A 23,010-nucleotide genomic window follows, 5' to 3' on the forward strand; every position below is an offset into this window, starting at 1 on the left:
CCCTGAAACTCATGTCCCACATTTTTAAATTTTTGGTACAAGTTGAGTACAGTGAATTGTCCATACCTTGCCCATAAAATATGTTGAATGAGTATTTGCTTTGCATCCACCAATAGGCAAGAATTGGAGAAGTCTGAGTTTCTGTAATGGAGATTTCTGTTAAACTAAGATTTTCCAAACTTATGTTCTACAGATCACCAATTTTGTGAGTTTTAATAGGTGCCAGGAGACAGGGAGTCTGGTTAAATACGCATGGGAAACACTGGGTTTTACAGAGTTAAATGAGTTTCTTTACCATAGGACTGCTGATGGCCCCTCTAACATGCTAAAGTGAATCTCTCATTTCTCTTAATTAACTTTTACTGGAATATAGTTGCTTTACAATGTTGTGTTAGTATCTACTGTACAGCAAAGTGAACCAGCTCTATGTATAAATGTATCCCCTCTTTTTTGGATTTCCTTCCCATTTAGGTCACCACAGAGCACTGAGTAGAGTTCCCTGTGCTGTACAGCAGGTTCTCATTAGTTATCTATTTTACACATAGTATCAATAGCGTATACACGTCCATCCCAATCTCCCGATTCATCCCACCTCCCCCTTTCCCCCTTGGTGTCCATATGCTTGTTCTCTACATCTGTGTCTCTATTTCTGCTTTGCAACTAAGTTCATCTGTATCGTTTTTCTAGATTCCACATGTAAGCAATATTAATACGCTATTTGTTTTTCTCTTTCTCCCTTACTTCTAAAGTGACTCTCTTACAGGAGAATATTAGGGAATACCATGTGAAGCTTTCCTCGACTGACCTTTTGACTCCATATCCTTTTTTTCATGGAGCAACTTCCAGGCTCGATTCCCCCTCTGTAAACCCAGTACTTACTTCACGGGGTTATTATGAGGATTGAATAAAATAATACAAATAAAATGCTTAGAACAATGCTAGGCATATAATAAGCACTCCAAAAGAGACAACTATAATTAGGACTACATCCCCATATGCAGATATTTAACATGGCAATATTCCCAGAAAAGCGAAAGGAGAAAATTTCTACTGTACAGTTGGCCCTCCGAATCCACAGTTGCAGAACCTGCAGGTATGGAGGGCCTCTGCAGGTTCCGCAGCCGTGGATACGGAGAGGCAAGGCTACCAGGCCGGTTTACATAAGGGACTTGAGCATCCATGAATCTTGGTATCCACAGGGGTCCCTAGAACCAATCCCCCATGGATACCGAGGGACTGCTGTACAGTAGTTTCCACTGTTAGTGCCAGGTGGATGGAATGAGTCCTCCCTTTGCCTGAGAGGCACTGCTTGAGGCTACAAATAACAGAAAACATTTACAGAAATCATTGATATATATGCCATAGTTACCAGTCAGAAACTTAGATCTTACAGAAAAAGCCCAAAGTTAAAAGGGTCTTATGAATTTTCTTCATTCCAAAAGGAACAAGCCTTGAGAATTTTGAGGGCTAAGGCAGTCCAAATACTCAGCACAGTCTCTGGTACATAAGCACTCAATAAAAGTTTGATGATGAACCTGAGAAATTAATGGATAAATGACTATTACCTCAAATAACAACTCATATGTTATTTCTAAATCACTATAAGACAACTGTGAAACCCATTACATTTTTATATTTAGGCTCCCTCACCCTCCTTTATAATTGTTTAATCATTTAGGTGGAATATAAAAAGTAGACAGAAGAATGGCTGCCATATTTTGTTTAAGAGGTGTTATTAGAGGTACTTGATTAAATTTAATCTCACAGGGATGTCACAATAAAATCTAAAAAAAATCAAACTATAAAGGTAATATGCATAGTACACAGTGGTGCTGCTTAAGTGACGTTTACATCTTTAAAGAATTAAAATAAATGAGGTGGTGCAGTGGTGGTGCAGTGGTTAAGAATCCGCCTGCCAACACAGGGGACACGGGTTCGATCCCTGGTCCGGGAAGATCCCACATGCCGCAGAGCAACTAAGCCCATGCGCCACAACTACTGAGCCTGCGCTCTAGAGCCTGCGAGCCACAACTTCTGAGCCCGCATGCCATAACTACTGAAGTCTGTGTGCCCTAGAGCCCGCGTGCCACAGCTACTAAAGCCCATGCGCTCTAGGGCCCGCACTCTAGGGCTGCAACTACTGAGCTCGTGTGCTGCAGCTACTGAAGCCCACGCTCCGCAATGAGAAGCCACTGCACCACAACGAAGAGTAGCCCCTGCTCGCCGCAAATAGAGAAAATCCACATGCAGCAACGAAAATAAAATAAACGAGTTACCTCATATTTACAATTTATAAAGAAATTTGATATTTATAAATTTACACAGGACTCTATCTCTGCCTGTTCACCTAGGCTGGTTTTAGAACTCTGCAAAATTTTCTAAGAACTGAGAAATTATGAGAAACAGAAAACTAACCTATGAAAAATTAAATGGGTTAGTAGAAGGAAAAGGAAGTGTATTTTTTAAAACTCATGAAGGATCTTCCCAACTATTTTTTTTCCTGATAACAACGATATCAAATACTTCCAGTTTTAAAATCCCAGGATTCTAAGGCTATGACCTCAAAATAATATCACTGCTTCTATCACCCAGTTTCTTCCTTTTATTTTATAACTTTCCTTCCTTCCTCCTTCCCTTTCTTCCTTTCTTTCTTTTTAAAACAAATAACCTGATAATTCTCACATTAAAAAATTCTAAGACAGGGGTCAGCAAACTATGGCCACCGGCCAAACAGGACTTGCTGCCTGTTTTGTATGCCAGATGGTCAAGACGGTTTTTTTTACATTGTTAAAGGGTTGTAAAATAAAATAAAGAAAAATATGTAACGGAGACCTTATGTGGCCTGCAAAGCCTAAAATATTTACTACCTGGCCCTTTATGAAAAACTCTGCTGACTCTGTACTCGGATAATATTTATCAGAGCTAACCCAGTAATTTCGTATAATTCACATCAATGACCAGTTCACAGTGAATTATTTTATGACGGCAATTAGAGTAAAACTCCGTAACAATATTTGTTCTCTTTACGTATACCACTTGGTTCCAATAACCAATTAAACTGCTTTTTTTTTTTTTTTTCAGAATGCAAGCAGTGAACCCAGAACATTATGGAAGTTCAAATATCAAACTCAGACCATCTGAACAACAGTCCTTCAGTTATAAAGCTAGTCTAAAGCGGAGGTGTAGCCTAGCTAGAGGAAACCCTCTTCTCTCATGGGAATTCAGACCAACTCATAAGTGAAATAAGCCCTAACCATCTTCTCATATTGCATATCCCCCAAACTCACTTCGCTAAAAGAAATAAAATAATTCTCCCTTGATGCCTCTGAAGTCTACCCCAGGTGAGATATATATATAATCTCAAAATCTCTAACGTGTTTTCTGATTCCATTTTCTTACAGAGTTCTCTCAAAGTACTTAAAAGAAAACAAACTCAGTAACTCACTCCAGAGCAGGTCTCAGAACTCGGACTTTTAACGCTTCTAATATTCGGTTTAACTCCACAAATGGTTCTTTCTGGCTCGGGTCTACAGAAAGACCAGATTCCTGAAAAAATTGAAAGAACTTTCATTAGCAGTAATCAGAATAAAGAGATATGGTACAAGCATATTCTACATTATAAAATGTGAGGCAAATCACTAAAGATAATTTCTTTTTACCATGCATTTCTCTGGCAGAGACTGATGACTGAGCCCCAGCATCATTCTTCCTCCTTTTCTATAATAGTAAAACCGCAAATTTTAGCTGGGCACATAACCATACGGAATAAAGCTGGACATGGCTTTGCAAGATGTAAGTTCTGGCCAGTGAAACATAAGTATATACTCTTTGCCCCTTCCTGTAACACAAAATGTCTAGCTGGGGTTCGGGCTATCCTGGACCATGTGGACAAGGGACACCTTAGAAACAGCAGAGCTACAAGCAGCCGAGGTCCCTAAGAGCTTCACGGCACGTGGCTACCACATATGCAGTGGATGGCTTACTACCTCCGATTTCTGTGTGAGAGAAATAAACTTCATTCTTGTTTAAGGCATTGGTATTTTGGGTCTCTGTTACTTGTAAACAAAACTTAATCCTAAATGACACAATTTATTTTAGGAAATTTATATGGACACATACACAAAATCCCATAACATACAGAGAAAGACTTGAGTTATTGCTTATCTGAATTGTTTAACAGAAAAGGCTTACATTAGAGGTCTGGTTTACAGACTGGCTTTAAATTATTTAATCCTTACGGTCCTTCATTTTTCTAAATGGAAAATACAACAGTACAGAATGTAAGCCACAGAACAGAGTCTGAAGACACACGAATTGGAACTGAATCCAAGTTCCTCCACTAAGAACCTGTATGGCCTTGGGCTGGTTACTTCTCCAGACCTCAGATTCCACCTCTGTAGAATGGGAGCAGTCATTTCTTCCTCAACCATTTCTTCCTCACAGGGTTGCAGTGAGGAATAAGGCAGGGCTTGGAGGGTGGTAAATACTCCATACGGGGCAGCTGCTAATATTATGACTATGTGGTATTGGGAAACTGTTCTGAGACCCCTAACTTCATGTCTAATGGAATAAAAGACAAATGCTGCTCACTTGAAGTAAATTTTAGCTTGAAATTCATTTGATAAACAAAGTTCTTTAAGCTGGGCTAGATGAGAAAAGCAAATATAAACCTCTTTGTCCTTTTCTCCTCTGCTATACTAACCTTCCCTCTTAAAAGAGATGTTTTATACATACTACTGTATATAGAAGATAACTAATAAGAACCTACTGTATAGCACAGGGAACTCTATTCAGTGCTCTGTAAGGACCTATATGGGAACGGAGTCGAGAAGAAAGTGTGTATATGTGTATGTATGGCTGATTCACTTTGCTGTGCAGCAGAAACTATCACAGCACTGTAAATCAACTATACGCCAATAAAAAAAATTAATTAAAAAATAAATTAAATGCCCTGGCTTATTCCAAAAAAACAAACAAACAACAACAAAAAAAAAACAAAAGAGGAGATGTTTGAAAAAGTAGCATCACTTCTGACCCTTGATTGATGACCTGGGACCAACATTCTGGGGCAGGAATAAGGAAATAATTTGAATAACAAGTTCTAGGACTATAATTTTCACCAACTTTAAAAAAAAAAAAACAAAAAACAAAACTTCCTAGTAAACTGAAGTCAGCCCAGATGATTAAAATGTAAAAACCTGCCTATGGCTGAGAAGACTTAAAAACTGCAAGGACTTCCCTTGTTTCCGTTTCCTGCTCTCACAGGTGGCACACTGTTACCTGGCAGAGCTCCTCAGCTACATCCAGCATTCCTTGTCGAAAGAAGTGCTCCACCATCACCTCATTGAGAAGCCTTTGGCTGTCTGCCTGCCAGCAGCCATCTATTCCCACACTGCTAATGTCAGAATCAAAATTCTGAAAAACAAGAAAGCACGTCATGAATTGACCAGGATACATCACTTGGTATGTTTTCACCCCACCTAACTTAACAGAAACAATGGCCTTTGTTTCACTCTGAGACGCCTCAAATAAGTACCCAATTCCAATTCATCTGTAGCCTATGACAGGAAGTAGCTTTTCCATTGCTCTTTTCTAAAACTTGCCCCTCTCACTCATTATCGCTGGGAGGGTAAACAAGCACATTTTTTGAGGGTATTTTAGGGAAATACATAAATTTAACAATGACTTCTGTGAGTAAATTGATTTCTAGGTATTATACAATAGCAATATTTTCAGAGGTGTGCAGTGATTCCTGTAAAAGCATGTTCAGTGCAGCACTGTCTAACAGAAAAAAAAAAAAAGAAAACCCATTATGTCCAGCATAGGATTATTCAATAATCCGTGGCACATCCCAACAACTGCCATGCCAAGGTGGAGACTGGGGATAGGAGAACGGCCAGATAGTTCAAAGAACAGGCTCTGGGGCCAATCTACCCAGGGTTGAATCCTGGTTCTATCTTACTAGATGTGTGATCTTGGCCAAAATTACTCAAGGTCTGTGAACCTCAGTTTCCTTATCTTAAGCAGAGAAAAATACTTTTATGGGTTGAACTGCATCCTTTCACAATTCCTGTGTTGAAGTCCTAACTCCCAATACTTTATAAAGTTAAAATGAGGTCATTAAGGAGAGCCCTAATCCAACAGGACTGGTATCCTTATAAAAGGAGGAAATCAGGACACAGACAGGCATAGAGGGAAGACCATGTGTTACAGACCGAACGTCTGTGTCCCTCCCAAATTCCTACATGGAAGCCCCAGCAACCAGTGTGACTGTACCTGGAGACAGAGTCTGGGAGAAAGTGCTAAAGGTTAAATGAAGTCCTAAGGGTGGGGCCCTAATCCGGGAGGCCTGGTGCTCTTGTAAAGACAAGGAACAAACACCAGGGCTTAGCTCGCTTGCTAGCTCGCTCTCCACCACATGAGGACACAGCGAGAAGGTGGCCATCTGCAAGCCAGGAAGGAGGGTGTCTGCCTTCAACAGGCAATGAATTGGCCAGCACCTTGATCTTGGACTTCTCAGTCTCTAGAACTATGAGAAAACACGTTTCTGTTGTTTAAACCACCCAGTCTATGGAATTTTGTTATGGTAGCGCAAGCAGAGGAAGACATCACATGATGAAACAGGAAGAAGATGGCTATCTGCAAGTCAGGGAGAAAGGCCTCAGAAGATACCAACCCTGCCACACCTTGATACGGAACTTCCTGTCTCCAGAACTGTGGGAAAATAAACGTCTGTGTAAGCCACCCAGTCTGTGGTACTTTGTTATGGCAGCCCTCATAAATTAATATACTTCCTTACTGGTTCAATGACATGGTAACTGCTACTATGCTAGTATTACTATTCATAATTAAAAAGTGAGGTTCATTGCTCTGTATCTACTAACATGGAAAAATGTCTATAACACCTTAAGTGAAAAAAAGCAACTTCTACAAAACTACAAAGTTATGACTCCATTTGTTAAAAAAAAAGAATCCTTAAAAACCCAACCTGTCTCTCCCACTGAATGCAGTTACAAAATCAGGACTGAAACAAAAAAGTGAATAGTAGTAAGTGGACTGGGGAGGAAGGCAAAGAGCTGGCAGTGAGTTTACTACTTTTCTCCCTCCAGTATCTCTTAGCCTGGATGCAATGCAGCCAGAACCCACAACTGGGCACCCGGGATGTAGACAGAGCGCTCCAGGAGAAGCCCTTCAGTGCTGGCATGGGGAACAGGAGTGTATTCTCCTACCACATAGAGAGCGGGGGAAATCGCATGCTTTTTTCCCTCCCTTTTCTTGTACTGTAGCCAGGCAGTCTGTAGTTAAATCAGTTTCTATTTCTACCCTTCACAGCAGTACCTAGATTATGTTTGACTGAATAACCATGGGACAAGAATCTTGGGAGAACTTTAGAACTCTGTCTACCATAGCAGGAAGCCTAAAACTCTGAGGCACCTTTAGAAAGGGATCCTTCCTCTCCAGTCAGAGAAGCTATGGTCCCAAGAGCGAGGGGCAAAAACCCCTCTTGCATCTTTTCTCTCTGTCCTTCCACCTTGTAGCCCCAGATATAGGCAGAGTTATGGTACATATACAGGAGAGCAGGGTAGGTAAAGCCCCGGATTTCTGGCTGGGTGACTAAAAAGGCAGCCCCAGAGAACCATAAAGTAGCAGGGAGATCACAGAGAGGAAGGAACGCAGGAAAGTGATCCCCCCACCAAGTTGTTTAGGAACTCCTGGGCTCACCCTCAAGTTATACAGGCATGGGTCTGACCCTCAGCAGCATACCACAGACTTTGAAAACTGAACTAAGAGACAGCCCTAGTTTCCAGGTCCCAGGATGGCCACTGGTCGGCACACAAACAGAACATATCTGAATAGCTCTGTAATGGCTTTGGAAACGAAGCTGACATTGAAACTATTTTAAAACTCAGAGAAGACTGAGGAGCCCGAACCCAACCAGGTCAAGTCCGCTAAAACAAAAACATCAATATTCTCCACAGAACTTAAATAAGACCCAGAGGCTCAAAACATAATATTAAAAATGTCCAAAATACAATCCAAAATTATTTGTCATATGAAGACCTAGGAAAACCTAAATTCACATAAGATGTTCAACAGACAACAATGCAAAGATGACAGATGTTGGTATCATCAAAGACGTTAGAACAATTATAAAACTGCTTCAAGAAGGAAGGGCAAACACTTCTGAAAAGACAGAAAGTCTCAGCAAGAAACAATACACAGTAATCAAAATTAAAAACTTGTTGCATGGACTCAACAGCAGAACAGAGGTGACAGAGCAAAAGTCAGTGAAGATCAATAGAAATGATCTAATCTGAATAACCAAAGATTGAGAAAAAAACGAACAGAGCCTCAGGGCCCTGCATGACAATAACAAAAGATCTAACAGTCATGTCAATGGAGTGCTAGAACAACAGAAGAGTATAGTGTAGAAAAAAATGTTTTTAATATTTCCCAAACCTGGCAAAAGACATAAATCTAGAGATTCAAGAAGCTCAACAGACTCCTAAAAGGATAAATTCAAAGAAATCCACACTTAGACACTTCGTAATCAAACTGTTAAAAACTTAACAGAAAGAAAAAATCTTCAAATAGTTATCAAGAAAAGTGATGCACTACTTATAGGGGAACTATGATTCAAATGACTACAGATTTCTCAATAGAAACCATGGAGACCAGAAGAAAGTGGCACACTTTTCAAGTACTAAAAGAAAAGAACTGTCATCCCCAAATTTTGTACCAAGTGAAAATATCCTTCAGGAATGAAGGTGAAATAAAGACATTCTCAGATGAAGGAAAGCTGAGTTTGTTGGCAGAAGACCTGCTCTAAAACAATCGCTAAAAGTTCTCCTGATAGAAGGGAAATTATACTAGAAGAAGACAACTCGGAACATCAAGAGTGAAGGAAAAACAAAGCTACCTCTGAAAGCTTTCCCTGCTCAATTTTACTTCCACCGCCTTATCTTTCATAGGCATTACCCCCTGGTAAACCTCTTGCATTTCTTTCTTTCTTTCTTTTTTTTTGAAGCACATGAATTTAATTAGACGAGATCATTTAGATTTACTGAAATTACAATCTTAGTCAATCATTGCTTAAATACAGTCCACACGACACAGGATTATTTTACAGTACATACACGAACAGGTAGTAATAGAACTGCAAACCACCTACCATTTACGATCACTACAATGCAGGAGAGCTCTCCTCTCCAACAGTAAGCCCATTTTTCTTTAAAGAGCTATCTCTTCTTAGGTGTCAAGTCAGTAGCCTAAAACTAAATGTGCACATTAACATTTGGAATTACTCAGACAAAAACAAAAAGCAAAACTACTCTGAGTCTTCATTTTTCTTCATTTTCTTTTTATAGACCTCTTTCTTGGCCTGGTACTTAATCTAAAGAATGGAAATAATACAGGGTATCTAGATGCTACAGCAATAGTCTCCACGCCCATACTGAATAGACTATCTAGCACCGAAGAAAAGCCAGAATTGTTTGGATAAGGTTCTCTAATTTCCCATCTGCTTATCAGATTCCGCCTGTTGAGAGAGGATTTCATAACAGTTCATCAATACTTTTAAGCAAATTATTATATCTTTATGCTGTCTATGACAACTAGAACACTAGAAGTGAAGATGGTGCTATGTTGTTCCTCTTCTGGACTAAGGTACAAGCCTAGAAGGGTGACTGATGTACACTCTCCCATATTTTATTTCCCCTGACAAATGGCCATTCAAATGACTAAAGGAATGGGTATCAGATGACAGAATTTATTATGAACTCAGAAATCTGCCTATAACTGTATAACTGTCTGAATGCACCCTATAAGCAAGAATCACTGAGACTGATTAAGATTCCTCACTGATCTATCAACCTCATTCAATCCAAATACAACCTTCAGATTTCTACTTATTCATTTAATGGTTACTCCCCAACCGCATCAACCCCCAACAAATTTATCAGGTGTCTATTATTCTGCAGGAAAGAAAGAAAAAACTTTGGAAGACACAATGGTCAGCTCAAAGCACAGACCACATTAAAACAGACAATTTTTTTGGTAGTATATACTTAGTCAGGATTTTAATAGCTACCACCAGACAGTAACTGCTCCAATCAAACAAAACAATTCCTTTAAATCTTTCCTTAATATACATACCAAAGGTAAATGTTCATCTAGAAAACTTGATGACTTTAAAATGAAAGAGTCTAACATATAAACAAATTTAGATGGTTTTACAATGATGCTCTTCATGTAACTTTATTCCTATAATGTGTACCACGGTCACTACTACACAGGTGGTAAGAAAAATTGAATACCCTTGCACTCAGGATACCTCTACTACATTCAAGTTCTAGAACTTATTTGCTAGTCTTGGAAAATACAACTAAGCATGAATAAGCAATGCATTCAATGAAAATTTCTGAGCTCCCTTCTACCGTTCTGATTTTCCAGTTTAAACCACTGAGGTCGATAAGTAAATTTTTTTCATAGCTTATTTTCTGCTCACATGCAGTAAAAATTAAAGCTAAAATTATATATAAAAAAAAAAAGGTTGAGGAAATGCAATACAGTATCAGAACTCCTTCTGTTTTAACTGCACATTCTTACTGTTGCATCAGAGCAAGGATCAGTTCTAGCCCCTGTTGCTAGGTGACCAAACTCATTTCCATGGCTGCCCAGGAAATCAGCAGCACCGCAAACCAGCCAAGAAGTGGCTAGTGACGAGAAACATCTGTCTATTACCACTTCTGTTTTACTATACTTTTTCCTTTTATATTTTTAAAGGAAAAGAAAAAAAAAGTGGAAAGATGTTCTTAAATGTGAAGGCAGGATTCAAAAAAGAATCAAAAGCAGAAAAGCACACATTCAAGGGTGTGTCCGCCTAGAAAAGATATTATGGCTTAAAAAGAGAAATCAGGACACATAAATTCGTACACCACCTCATGTACTTTTAGTATCATTCACATTTTTGATGGGTTAAAAGTTTTAAAATCTGGAAGCTAGGCAGAGGAGGAGTAAATGACTTTAACACACCATCACTATGAAACCATGAAATCTAAAACCATCCTACCTCTCTGCCGTATCATGAACATGCTTACAAATTGGTTAGATTTAAGGACTGGCTTTCATTGCTCACCATCCATTTCTGAAACACGTTTTATGAAATTATAATTATTGAGCAGGCAGTGATAACCATACACGATAAAACTCAGCATTTGTTTTAGTTCCTAAGTGCCAACTCTTGAATACTGTTCATTTTTTTTAAACTTCTCCATCTACTTTTGAAGAAAAATTGGCCTGTGACCCTAACTGTGTGCTACTGTTGCACCCACCAGGAATCAACTTCCCTTCTAAGCACCCAGTTAATCTGATTTAGCAGTGAGAGGTGAACTGCAAAGCATATTTAACAGAGAACAAAAAGACCTGGATTCTGGTTCCACGCAGGCTGGGAAAAGCTACCGACTTCACTACAACCCCCAAGAGATTAGTATCCAAAAGAGGTTTTTTTTAAAAAAATTCCTACCAATCAATAAAAAAGACAAATAACCCAGTAGAAAACAATGGACAAATAACCAAGAAATTCACAAAGGAGAAAATTCACATGGTCAAACATATGAAAAGATGCTCAACTTCAAAGATGATGAAGGAAATGCAAATTAATACAAATGGATACTATTTCACATCCATCTGATTGATTTAAATTTTTTAAAAGTCTGATAGGGCTTCCCTGGTGGCGCAGTGGCTGAGAGTCCGCCTGCCGATGCAGGGGACACGGGTTCATGCCCCGGTCCGGCAAGATCCCACATGCTGTGGAGCGGCTGGGCCCGTGAGCCGTGGCCGCTGAGCCTGCGCGTCCGGAGCCTGTGCTCCGCAAGGCGAGAGGCCACAACAATGAGAGGGCCGTGTACCGCAAAAAACAAAAACAAAAAACAAAAGTCTGATAATACCAAGTGTAAGTAGGAATTGAGGAAACAGAAACTGTTATATATGTTCAGTAGGACTATAAATTGTTATAAACCCTTTAGGGAAAAATTGCTAAATTTTTACTAGTAAACTTAGTAAAGGTGATGATGAGGTATATGCCCTGTAATAAAATAATCCGTATGTAGGTATATACCAGACGGCAGTGCTTTGCCAACTATGGGTTGGAAAATAAATTTAGTAGTGTCTCATAATGAGCATTTATAAATGTTGCTCCTTTTAGACATTCCACTCTCCTCTGCATGACATTCATACCTCTCCTTTAGTTTTCAAAGTTAAGAGATAGGTGGATTAGCCAGATCAAGAAAGGTGTGGGGGGGCGATTAGGGGGTGCACACTGATAAGTTATTTCTTTATAAACGAAGGGGAGTCATGTGGCGTGGCCAGACATGTGTCAGACTACTCTGTTGGGCTTTTAAGATCCTTAAAATGCCCCACAATCTAACCACCTGTCACATTTACATCCCCGTCCTTCACAATTATTTTACATGTTATTTCACATACCTTTCTGCTCTGGTCAATCTGCTTCCCCAACTTCCTCCTTATCTGAACCAACTACAGAAATCTGAGTGACTATTTCACTAATTCTCCCAAAGAAGGCACACACCTCTTACCACTCTAGAAGCACAGGACAGAAATTCATACATACAGTGGGTGCCCTCAGGGCACCAGGAATTAATTCTTTCAAAGAACTCCAGCTGGGAAAGGCTCTTCAAAGTCTTAAAATCTGGGCTTTTATCCCAGCTCTTCCATTTGCTTTCTAGTTCTGTGATCTCAGGCAGGTTACTTAACCAAAGTCTTGGTTTTCACATCTGTGTATGCCGACCACAATCTCTACCTCATAAGGTGTTGCTAACGACTAAATTAAATAATGTACATGAAGATATCTACTATCAGTACCTAGTCCCTGGTAAGCCTTCAATAATACAGATGCTGAATCTGAGGGCCACGCCTTGCCACCAAATCTTCTGATTCTACATTTAAAAGAGCTTCATTTTAGAAAACATAAATAAAAATAAAAACACAAAAGCACTTTAACAGAGGCATTAATAATAAATTCATTAATTTAAAGTCACCTGAATACTATTACAGACTGGATTAGTTGGCACAGCGTAATAGGGATGGGGTCTGTTTCCCCTCTCAACCCAACCTAGCTTGGATGCTAGACCAAGCAAGCTGCTTCCTCTCGACGCAGGCAAAAGTGGGTTTGTGCCCCCTCCAGATCCAGTGGGGCTCTCTGACCCTGTATCCTAATCTGAGACTTGACTGCAAAGGTCCAGGCTTTCCTCTGTGGACTAGACTATAATTCAACAAATAATTATCATTACCAACTAAATAATGTAGTTTCATTCTGCTCAGAGCCTAAAACTAATAATGTAATGGGACACATGGCAGAGAAAGCGGAACTCAACTCCTCTTCTGAGAATGATCTCCAGACTGAAAAGGACAAAACCAATACCGTTTCACGGAAACTGAAGCCCAGTACAAGTGAAGAGACCCAGAGAGCAACTAGCTGCTTAAGTCAGGACTCTTGGTTCCTACAAACAGAAATCTCTTTTGCCCAAGCAAGTAGGATTTAAAAGGAGGCACCGGGGCTTCCCTGGTGGCGCAGTGGCTGGGAGTCTGCCTGCCGATGCAGGGGACACGGGTTCGTGCCCTGGTCCGGGAAGATCCCACATGCCGCGGAGTGGCTGGGCCCGTGAGCCACGGCCACTGAGCCTGCGCGTCCGGAGCCTCTGCTCCGCAACGGGAGAGGCCACAACAGTGAGAGGCCCGCGTACTGCCAAATAAAATAAAAAGAGGCACAGGTAACCAGGGGTAGACAGGAGGATAAACGGGTCTCAAAAGATTTCCCCTCCCTTATTCTCGTGACATGTAGGTTTTGCTTCCCACAAGAGACCAGATTCTTTCAAGGGCTACTAATCACTCCAGGGCTCACGTATTTTCAGCCCTTCTTTCCATAAGGGCTCTAATGAGAAAGATCCTAGGGAAGGACGTTGAGGTACCCACCCTGGAGCAAACGAAGGTGGCCAAGCCTGGATGGCTCAGGCCCATCCTCACACCATGCAGCACTGTGGCCAAAGTGGACACGGTATCGAGAACACGGCTGCCTCTATTCAAACCACATAATTTAAAAAGAACAGCTTCCATCCTGACCCCAAAAATATGGGATTTTTATTAAATGCCTTGCTAGTAGTTGGTGGCGGGGGGCAGGGGGGAAGGCGGTTAGTTTGACATGTTTTATTTTTAGGGAATTTGTTCCTAGCTTCTAATCACTGTTGTCTTTTTATAACTTTGTTCAACATGCCTTTTCAATAATTCTAAAAATTCCACCCAAAACATAAATCAAATTATCTGCCTATATTTCAGAACTCAAAACTTAGCTTTTTCATCTTAGACTAAACTTTCTAGCCTTTTTAATTTCCTTCATTTCCTCCCTTAATCTCCTTCCTTCGTTAACGTCTCTCTACTACGAGGATTTATCCATTACACAGTAAGAACTTTAGAGCCAACCTCACCCACTCAAACCAAATGACTTTTTAAGGCTGAAGCCCCCAAATTTTCTCCTGCCAGTATCTTTTTCTCCTCTCATACCCCAGTCATACCTACATAAAAGGCAGTTCCAAACGGCTCACCCAGAACTATCTTAAAATATTCTCTATTTCACTTTTTAGAGCCTTACTCCATTTTTTTTAACAATCATCATGTTGCCTCACCAGTGCAGATGCTCCATCTAGTGGCAGAAGATTTTCGCCCTTAAAACATGACCAGCCCTGCAATGGCCTAACTGATTTCCTAGCACAGCACAGTGTTTAAGAACAAACGCTTGAGTGATACCTTTTCCCAAACATCAATTCACCACTTCCAAGCTGTACACCTGGGGTATGTTACTTAGTATTTCTGAATCTTAGTTTCCCCATATGTGAAATGGGAATAATGTACGTGCATCGTGGGCTATAAATGTATAAAAAGCTCACAGCTCAGTATCTGGAACACGGTCAACACTCCATTAAGTGAGAGCTGTATTTTCCTACTCCTGACTTCTCCTTAGTCTAATTTCATCCTGTCTAACGAAGACAAGCAAATGCTCAAATGCTTTCATCGTTCCCTCCCTTTCCCCCTCATCTCCTTGGAACAAATCCTGACGCCTTCCATCACTGGCCTGTCCCCAGCCTGATCTTGTCCTAGTCCTGACAAGGGCAGCCGCTCCAATTCAGTCAGTCCCTGAGAGTCTTTAACAGGAGTCAAGCATTTTCTCAGCTGTTCAGCTCCTTTCCGGGTGCCACAGAAGAACCACACCTCACTGCTCTGCTGCTCTAAATCTTACCCATTCTTCCAAATCAAATTTAAAATATCAACTCCAGAAACCTTTGATTTTTTTTTGCGGTACGTGGGCCCCTCACTGCCGTGGCCTCTCCCGTTGCGGAGCACAGGCTCCAGACGTGCAGGCCCAGCGGCCATGGCTCACGGGACCAGCCGCTCCGCGGCATGTGGGATCCTTCTGGACCGGGGCACGAACCTGTGTCCCCTGCATCGGCAGGCGGACTCCCAACCACTGCGCCACCAGGGAAGCCCTTCCCTTTCCCTTTTATAGTAAGCAGAGTCCATCCTATGCAAACTTACTTTATGTTGCCTCAGAATCTTTCCAGTTCTTTTATGTGTACAAAAAGCACCCTTACATGAACAAACTAGACCACAATCTTCTAAAGAACTGTATGTTTCACTTTCCACTGTCCCACAGCAAATTTTAGACACTTTAAAATCTTAGCACTATTTCACACACACACACACACACACACACACACACACACACACACACAGGAGTCTAAAGCAATAATTGTTTTTATTGACTTTTCTTAGGAATTAAACTTTAAAAAAGTCAAAAGACTAAGTAAAACACTAAAATACACTAAACAGGAGAGAATTCTAGATTTTCTTAAAATAGAGAAGGAATTTAAAAATTATAAAATAAATATTAAAAACACATTTAAAATTTTTACCACAAAACCCAATGGTTGTTGTTATTATATATTATAAACTATGATTATACTACAAGCATCTGGAGATAGTCAACACGTTAAAGCACAAATCTTCAATAACTTTTTATGTTGGCAATAATTAAAAGCCAGAAAATGTCTTGGTTAACATCATAAACTTCTCTTCTGTGTACATTTTCAGCGAAGTGATGACTAAAGAACTATAAAAGGAGCACTGAAACATTAAAGGAAAAAATAAATCATTTAAGCATGTCAAAAATTTACTGAAGTTCCTCACTCAACAACCAACCTGCTCATAAAGGAGTCACCGGCTTCTTTACTGTCCTCCTCTCAGCAGGGTGGGAACATGTGTCCATAACATGGTACTCACAGGCCGCTGGATGACATTCCAGTTTATTACTCAAGGCTGTTTGTTGTGTAAAGGCTTGAGCCACAATGGCTTCAGCTTCATCCTGTTTGTTTACCAGTCCACACAAGTCCACCCAGCCTTTATAGCAGGCGGCCCCGGAAGCTTGCACAAATTTACCAGGTGCAAACTAGAAGAGCCCGAAGACTTTACAGGCAAAGGAGTCTTGACAACAGCAGCCAACACAGAGTTCCTCATACGCATGGGAAGCTCATGTACAAGGTCTAGGTAGTTCTAGCAGGGTAACAGCTTCGTTTACAGCCGAGGCTAAGTAGATGCCCCCACCCCACCCCAAAAAAGGGGAGAGAATGCACTGGAAAATGTTAGCGAACTGGGCTAAGAGATCCAAGCTTTCTGCTGTGCCCCAGGACTATAATTCAACAAATATCACCACTATCAACTTAATGATCTTATTTCGTATGATAGATCAGAAGAATCTAGAAGCCGGGTCACCTAGAACCTAAACTACTTTCACAGGAACATAAAACCTACCAAAAAAAAAAGCCCTTTTGAAAAAGCCCTTATAACTTCCAAGTACCTGAAAAATGTCTTCAAAGGAGAAATGAGTAAATTAAAATATTTAATTAGCAGCATTCACCTCAAACACATCCCCCCTAAAAAAGTCAGAATATAGATTACTCACTATGTGTTCCCTTGTTATCCAATCTCAGAAAGAGAACTTCCATTTCTAGCACCAATACATTTAAATGCTTTGTCTCAAAGATTAGTCAGAACATGATAACCCTTGTGAATATCTATAAAGACTTGCCAGGTCGGGAGGAAGACATGTTTAGCAAGTCACCAGTAGCTGGGGGACAAGAGTGAAAGAGGGTTCTGATGATAATTATGACAGGACAAGACATAAGCTAGGAAATGAGGACATATGGTCACTCTACCAGTGGCAGAACGCAAAGCTCCTGAATTATTTGCCCAAATGTTCCAAATCTTGGTGGCCAGTAGTCCGCACACTTGAGGTGCGACTGCTGAGGCCGTCCCTACCTATTCCCAGAATCTGGGCTCTTTTCTCAGACGCTTTCTCTGATTGGCTGCTTTGGAAGCTTCAGCTATTCTCACCGTCATGGCATGTTCTGGTCCTGCTGCCCCCCGACACTGGCATAACTGCAGGCAGCCTGGTGGTCAATGTCTCCAGGAACCTCCTGGGGTCTGAACCATCATTAGAACGCCTTGGTCACTGTCAGCCACCAAAATCCGAAGCTTCCTAAACACCACCAGCAGTCACCTCACCCTAAAGAAACGGAGGGTTCCTCACCCACAGTGGTTTAAGACCACCTCTAAAGTGCCCCCGTCACCATTCCAGGAGGTCTTTAAGCAGCACACGCCAACAATCACTTCACGTACCAGCTGACCGCATCCTGTGCCACAGCCCCCAGAAGGCTGAGGCTGAAGCCACTTCCAAAGCTGTGTTCGCTCCCCTGCAATTAACAAACAGGCATCACAACCTCAAAGCTATTTCGGAGCACACTTGCTGCCTTCCCAGCCCCTGCTGGCAACGGCCATCACTGACCCAAAAATGAGGCTGCTGCCGCCAACACCACTCCTCTGCCTCTGGCTGAGGTGAAGCCCACGGCGCTGTGGGAGTGGCGAGAGCTCTCCAAAAGGGCACTAACACTTCTGAAGGCACAGCTACCCAAACAGTCCCCTGAGCCCCACCACTCACAGTCCTGTCACACCGCACCTACCAGTTAACCACATCTCCTTACAAGCATCTAGTGCTCACTGAGGCTGCCTCGAGCCTAGCTTTTCAACACTACTGCTCTGTAGGATTATTTCTAACAGACTTACCCACGAGTCAGAGCCACTCTGGATTCCACGAGTTTCTACGTTACAGCTACTGTTCTCGTGTATACATATGGAGCAGCTCATAAGACTGGTTTAACTACAAACAGCTCTCCCCAAAAGTTCCTCCTACCCTTCCGGAAGTTTACAATGTGTGAACAAAAATGTCCATAACCAGTCACAAACTCCCCGACGTCTGACTATTTCAAACTCCTCTGAAAGAGTCAGAGGTATCACACAGTAACCTTAGGCCACTTCTCTTAGTCGCCACTAGGACTATGAACTCCAAGGGCAAAATTGGCCCAGTGCTAAAGGTGAAAGCTGCTTAAAAGTAAACCACCAAGTTAAAGATTTAAGAGATGTCGCAAGAGCAACTATATTCCAATAAAAATTTAAAAAGAAAAATCACCCAATACAAGTGACAGGTCTTGCTAGCTAGCAACCAACCCACTCACACAGAAAGCAACACTGGAGAAAAGTGACTAGCATGCTCACAGGAAGACAACAAGAGTTAGAATGATGCAGGGGAGACAGATGCAAGCGTGTTATCCTAATCATCCCATAACAGAGGCAGAGTCATGGCCTGGGAATTACTCAGGAAGTAGGAAAAGTTACTTCTACAAACAAACTCCCTCATAGTAAGTTAAAATTTCTTGGAAATTTACTCATCGTGACACTAGGAGCGGTAATCATTTAAGCAAATGGGTAAAAAACAAGGCTGTAAAAAGGGAAGGTTTTTGGTGTGTTTTCTTTTTGTTTTTTAAATAACAGCAACAGGGAACCTGAATAACATAGGAAAACCAGATGTGCAAAAGTTTATTAAAAGCAAGGATAAAAGAAACAACATAAAATAATCTGAGACAGCTAATGTTACTGAAGCAGTGACAGGAGATGAAGGATGATGGTAAAGCACGCCAGACACTCCCTTCAACACCATACCTTATCAATGGCTTTTCCAACCCGAGAAACACTGCTGTGGATGTCTTTGTGGTCTGAGGCCAATTTTTGAACAGTATCCTTTATTCTCTTACAGCACTGTGTCAAAACAAGTGAAAGCGTCCCTGATAATTCAGCATCTTGACCTATAAAAAAAGAAAGAAAGGAAGAAGACTGGTTATTCACAAAAGCAAATCCAAAGATGGCAAGTTACACATTGGCCCTTTGGAACATGAAAGATGGAAGTAAAGTGAAGAAAAATCAGTGTCTGCTTTGAACAGATGGTCACATTCATAGATAATATTTTCCAAGTGAATTCTAAGAAAGCTATCTTAATTTTTTATTGTTTGGAATAAATTTTAAAATTTTACCATGAAATAAATCACTTTTGTAATTACTAAAATCAGGAGACAATACTACTGTGAAGGCATTTTTCAGAAGATACGCCTACATGAATAAACTCACTTACTCAATCCACTTAAACTGTCCAAGGCATTCTCACATTCTGATTATTACTAGATTTCCTAAAGAGAGATAAATCTAAATGCTTTATGTTCTACATAAAGAAGAAAAAACAAACTTCTTTGGATACCATGATGAAAACAGTGAAAAGAGAAACAGGGCAGAAAAGAGTTAACATACTCCCACCTGTAAGCAAGAGTGAGCCACTCTGAACCAGTTAGGGGGTAGGAACCCTCCTGAAATCCAAGTTCCCAGATGCCAGCCAAGGGTCAACCTTGCAAGCAGGCCCGGAACCGGAGGGTTCCTACCACCCTAACTGGTTAAGAAAGGCTCACTGTGCCTAAACTGTTTGTATAATGTGGTTTGTGCTGAGCTACCTTTCTTCTTGGCATCCCTGGACTTTCGGTATCTGCTAGACAGAGGGGGCCTGTATGACTAGTACCCAGTAAACACCTGAATACTGTGTCTCTAAATGAGCTTCCCTGGTAGGTAACACTTCACACTCGTTAGGATTTGATGTTAGAGGAGTTAAGCGTGTCCTGTGTGACTCCACTGGGAGAGGACTCTTGGAAGCTTTCTTCTGGTTTCCTCTGGACTATGTCTCATGTGACTTTTCCCTTGGCTGATTTTTGCCTTGTATCTTTTTGCTGTAATAAATGTTAGCCATAAGTATGGGTGTGACTACCTGCTGAGTCCAGCGCATCCTCCTGGTAATCGCTAGAACCTAAAGGTAGTCTTGGGGACCCTGACACACACAATTAATCAACTGGAAGTTACTACAGTTTATATCCTCTTTCCCTGTGTTACTTCCTCAGGAAATAGGGAGGAGGAAGAGAAAGAGAAGAACCAAGAGAGGACAAATTCAGTTATACTTTTCAATTACCTCATAGATCTACACATCCAAACCTGTAAGCAACAGACCTGGCTCCTGAAATCCTGCTCACTGGTGGTTCTTAAACTTTAATTTACATCAGGAATTTGGCTGCGCTAAGACCCAGCGCAGCCAAATTAAAAAAAAAAAAAAAAAAAAGCCTGAACGTACAGTAGCCTTAGGATGTTTATTCATTCCACAGCTATTTATTGGGCACTCGATTATGTGACAGGTACAGAAGTGTCCAGGCAAAAATCTCTGCCCTAAAACCTACCTTCTGGTGAGGAAGATAAACACAAAGCCAGTCAATTATACAGTACGACAAAAAAGGATACGTGCCACTGGCAGGGGTGGGGGGAAGCAGAGTGAAACAAATGGGGAGTGTATGTGGCTTGAGCAACTGTAATCTTAAACAGGTGGACATCGTAGGCCTCACTGAGAAAATGACTTCTGGGTAAAGACTTGAAAGAAGCGAGGGAATTAGCCATGTGGAGACCTCGGGGGGGTGAAGGGTAGCAGAATACGCCACCCCAAAATCGCTTCTTTGGCGTAAGGATGATTTTGAGCTGATTATTCTGAGAAACAGCAGACACAGAAGCTCTGAAAACAGAGTAGAAGTTACCCTTTGGTAAAGGAAACCTAAATTTATAAAATAAATCTCCATTTGTAAGGGTATCTCCCTCTCTGTACCAGGCAGAGAAGAATGGCTCTAAACCTCTAAAGAAATTTTTTTATCATGACGACAGCTCAGACTTAGATCTGTATAACAAACCTTATTCTTGTTTACTGTGCTTTTCCTGGTAACCTCTCCATTACTGGCCTCCCCATACCAACCTTTCTTTTGTCTTTAGCTGAAGATGGTATTTAAGCCTGAATTCTAAGCCACCTCTTTGAGTTACTCATTTTTCCCTGAGAATCTCCCACACACACATGAGGTATACATGTTAACAAACTGTCTGTTTTTCACTGGTTAATCTGTCTTTTAATATAGTATTCTCAGCCAAGAACTTGCAAGGGTAGAAAGGAAATTATTCTTCCTCCCCTACAGAGGAAAGCGTTCCAGACTGAGGGGGACAAAGCCCTATTGCAGAAATATACCTAGATTATTCAAGAAATAGCAAAGAGGCCAGTGTGGCTAGAGTAGATTTCTGGCAAAGGAAATCAGTAGGAGAGGAAGCCCAGGAGACCGGGGCGGGAGTCCCGATCTTGTAGGGCCTTTCTGGTACTGTAAAGTCTTTGCCTTTCACTTTCTTTGAGTGATAGGAATGCCCATTGCAAAGTTTTGAGCAGAACAGCTACATAAACTGACGTAACATTTTAATACAGTCATTCTGGCTGATGATAGGAGTACAAGACAGAAGCAGGGCGACGAGTCAGGAGGCTGTGGCAGCAATCCAGATGAGAACAGTGGCTCAGCCCAGGGTGTTAGGTGTGGAGGTGGTGAGAAGTGGTTGGATTCCGGACATATTCTGAGGGCAAAGCCAACAGGATTTTGACTGGGTATGAGGGAAGAAAAGGACTCACAGATGACTCCAAGGTTTTCACCCCAAGTCAACCAGAAAGACAAAGCTGTCTTCAATTCAGATGAAAAAGATTAAAGGCTGAGCAGTTATGAGGGGGAGGGAGACATAAAAGAGTTCAGTTTGGGGCTTGTGAAAGCTGAGATGTTGAGGAGTCACCCCAGTGCATATGTGTAAGAGTGAGTTGGATATATAAACTTGGAGTTCAAGTGTAAGGTCAAGGTTGGATACAAATTTGCGAGTTACTGGCATACATATGATACTAAGTGAAATCAACAAGAGAGAGTCGGGGCAGACACACAGAAGTGATAAAAGGAGGGAGTCCTGGGAACTCCAAGTTTATGAGACCAAGACAAAGTAGAACTGGAAAAGGGGACTAACAAAGACTACTGAAATACTAACTCTGGTGTGGGAGGAAAATCAAGGAAATATGGTGTTCGGAAAGCCAAGTGAAGAAAGTGTGCCAAGGAGGAGGGAGTAACCAACTGCGTTAAATGTGCTATGTATCAAGTAAGATGTGGACTGAGAGCTGACCACTGACCTACAATACAGAAGTAATCAGTGACCATGACAATAGTTTTTCCAGAGTTTTAAGAAAAGGAATCTTGAAGATTGTAGGGACTGTGAAGAGGGAATATAGCAAGTCTGACTCAATGACAACCACTGAGAGAAGTAAAAAGATAACTGGAGATAGTGCCCATAAGGTACCCAATCCAATGTGGGGTGGCCAAAATAGAAACTACCCTCACTTCTAAATACAACTGCACAAAGTATATATCAGGTGCTTCCAATTTCTAATAACACAGTTTAGGCTAAGAGAATACTTGGTAATCCAGGAAAATTTTTAAATCTGTCTAAAAGGTGTCCCATACATACTTGGGGCCAAAAGAATCTAATTGCTTCAGTAAGCTCTGCTCTGACCATTTCTGGTCTTTCTGTATCTAAACCTTATCTAAGGTCAATGGCTTTATCTTCTCTATGAACTTCTCTGCCCACAGACTTACTCAGTCTTCTCAGTTCCTAATGAATTCTGTTCTC

At 41.1% G+C, this 23,010-nt stretch overlaps 1 protein-coding gene across 3 annotated transcripts in view; it reads right to left on the reverse strand.

Moving 5' to 3' along the window:
• Positions 1 to 23,010, reverse strand: part of RMND5A (required for meiotic nuclear division 5 homolog A) — a 61,163-nt gene that overhangs the window by 21,105 nt on the left and 17,048 nt on the right. For all 3 annotated transcript variants that reach the window (XM_019942228.3, XM_019942227.3, XM_019942229.3), the window contains exons 2-4: positions 19,123 to 19,265; positions 5,281 to 5,415; positions 3,446 to 3,546 (exon numbers count right to left, since the gene is read on the reverse strand). In XM_019942228.3, the coding sequence (XP_019797787.1) occupies positions 3,446 to 3,546; positions 5,281 to 5,415; positions 19,123 to 19,265 (379 nt within the window). The remainder of the gene's footprint in view (positions 1 to 3,445; positions 3,547 to 5,280; positions 5,416 to 19,122; positions 19,266 to 23,010) is intronic.

This window comes from Tursiops truncatus, chromosome 14 (assembly GCF_011762595.2).
Source record: "Tursiops truncatus isolate mTurTru1 chromosome 14, mTurTru1.mat.Y, whole genome shotgun sequence".
In the NCBI taxonomy this organism is placed as follows: Eukaryota; Metazoa; Chordata; class Mammalia; order Artiodactyla; family Delphinidae; genus Tursiops; species Tursiops truncatus.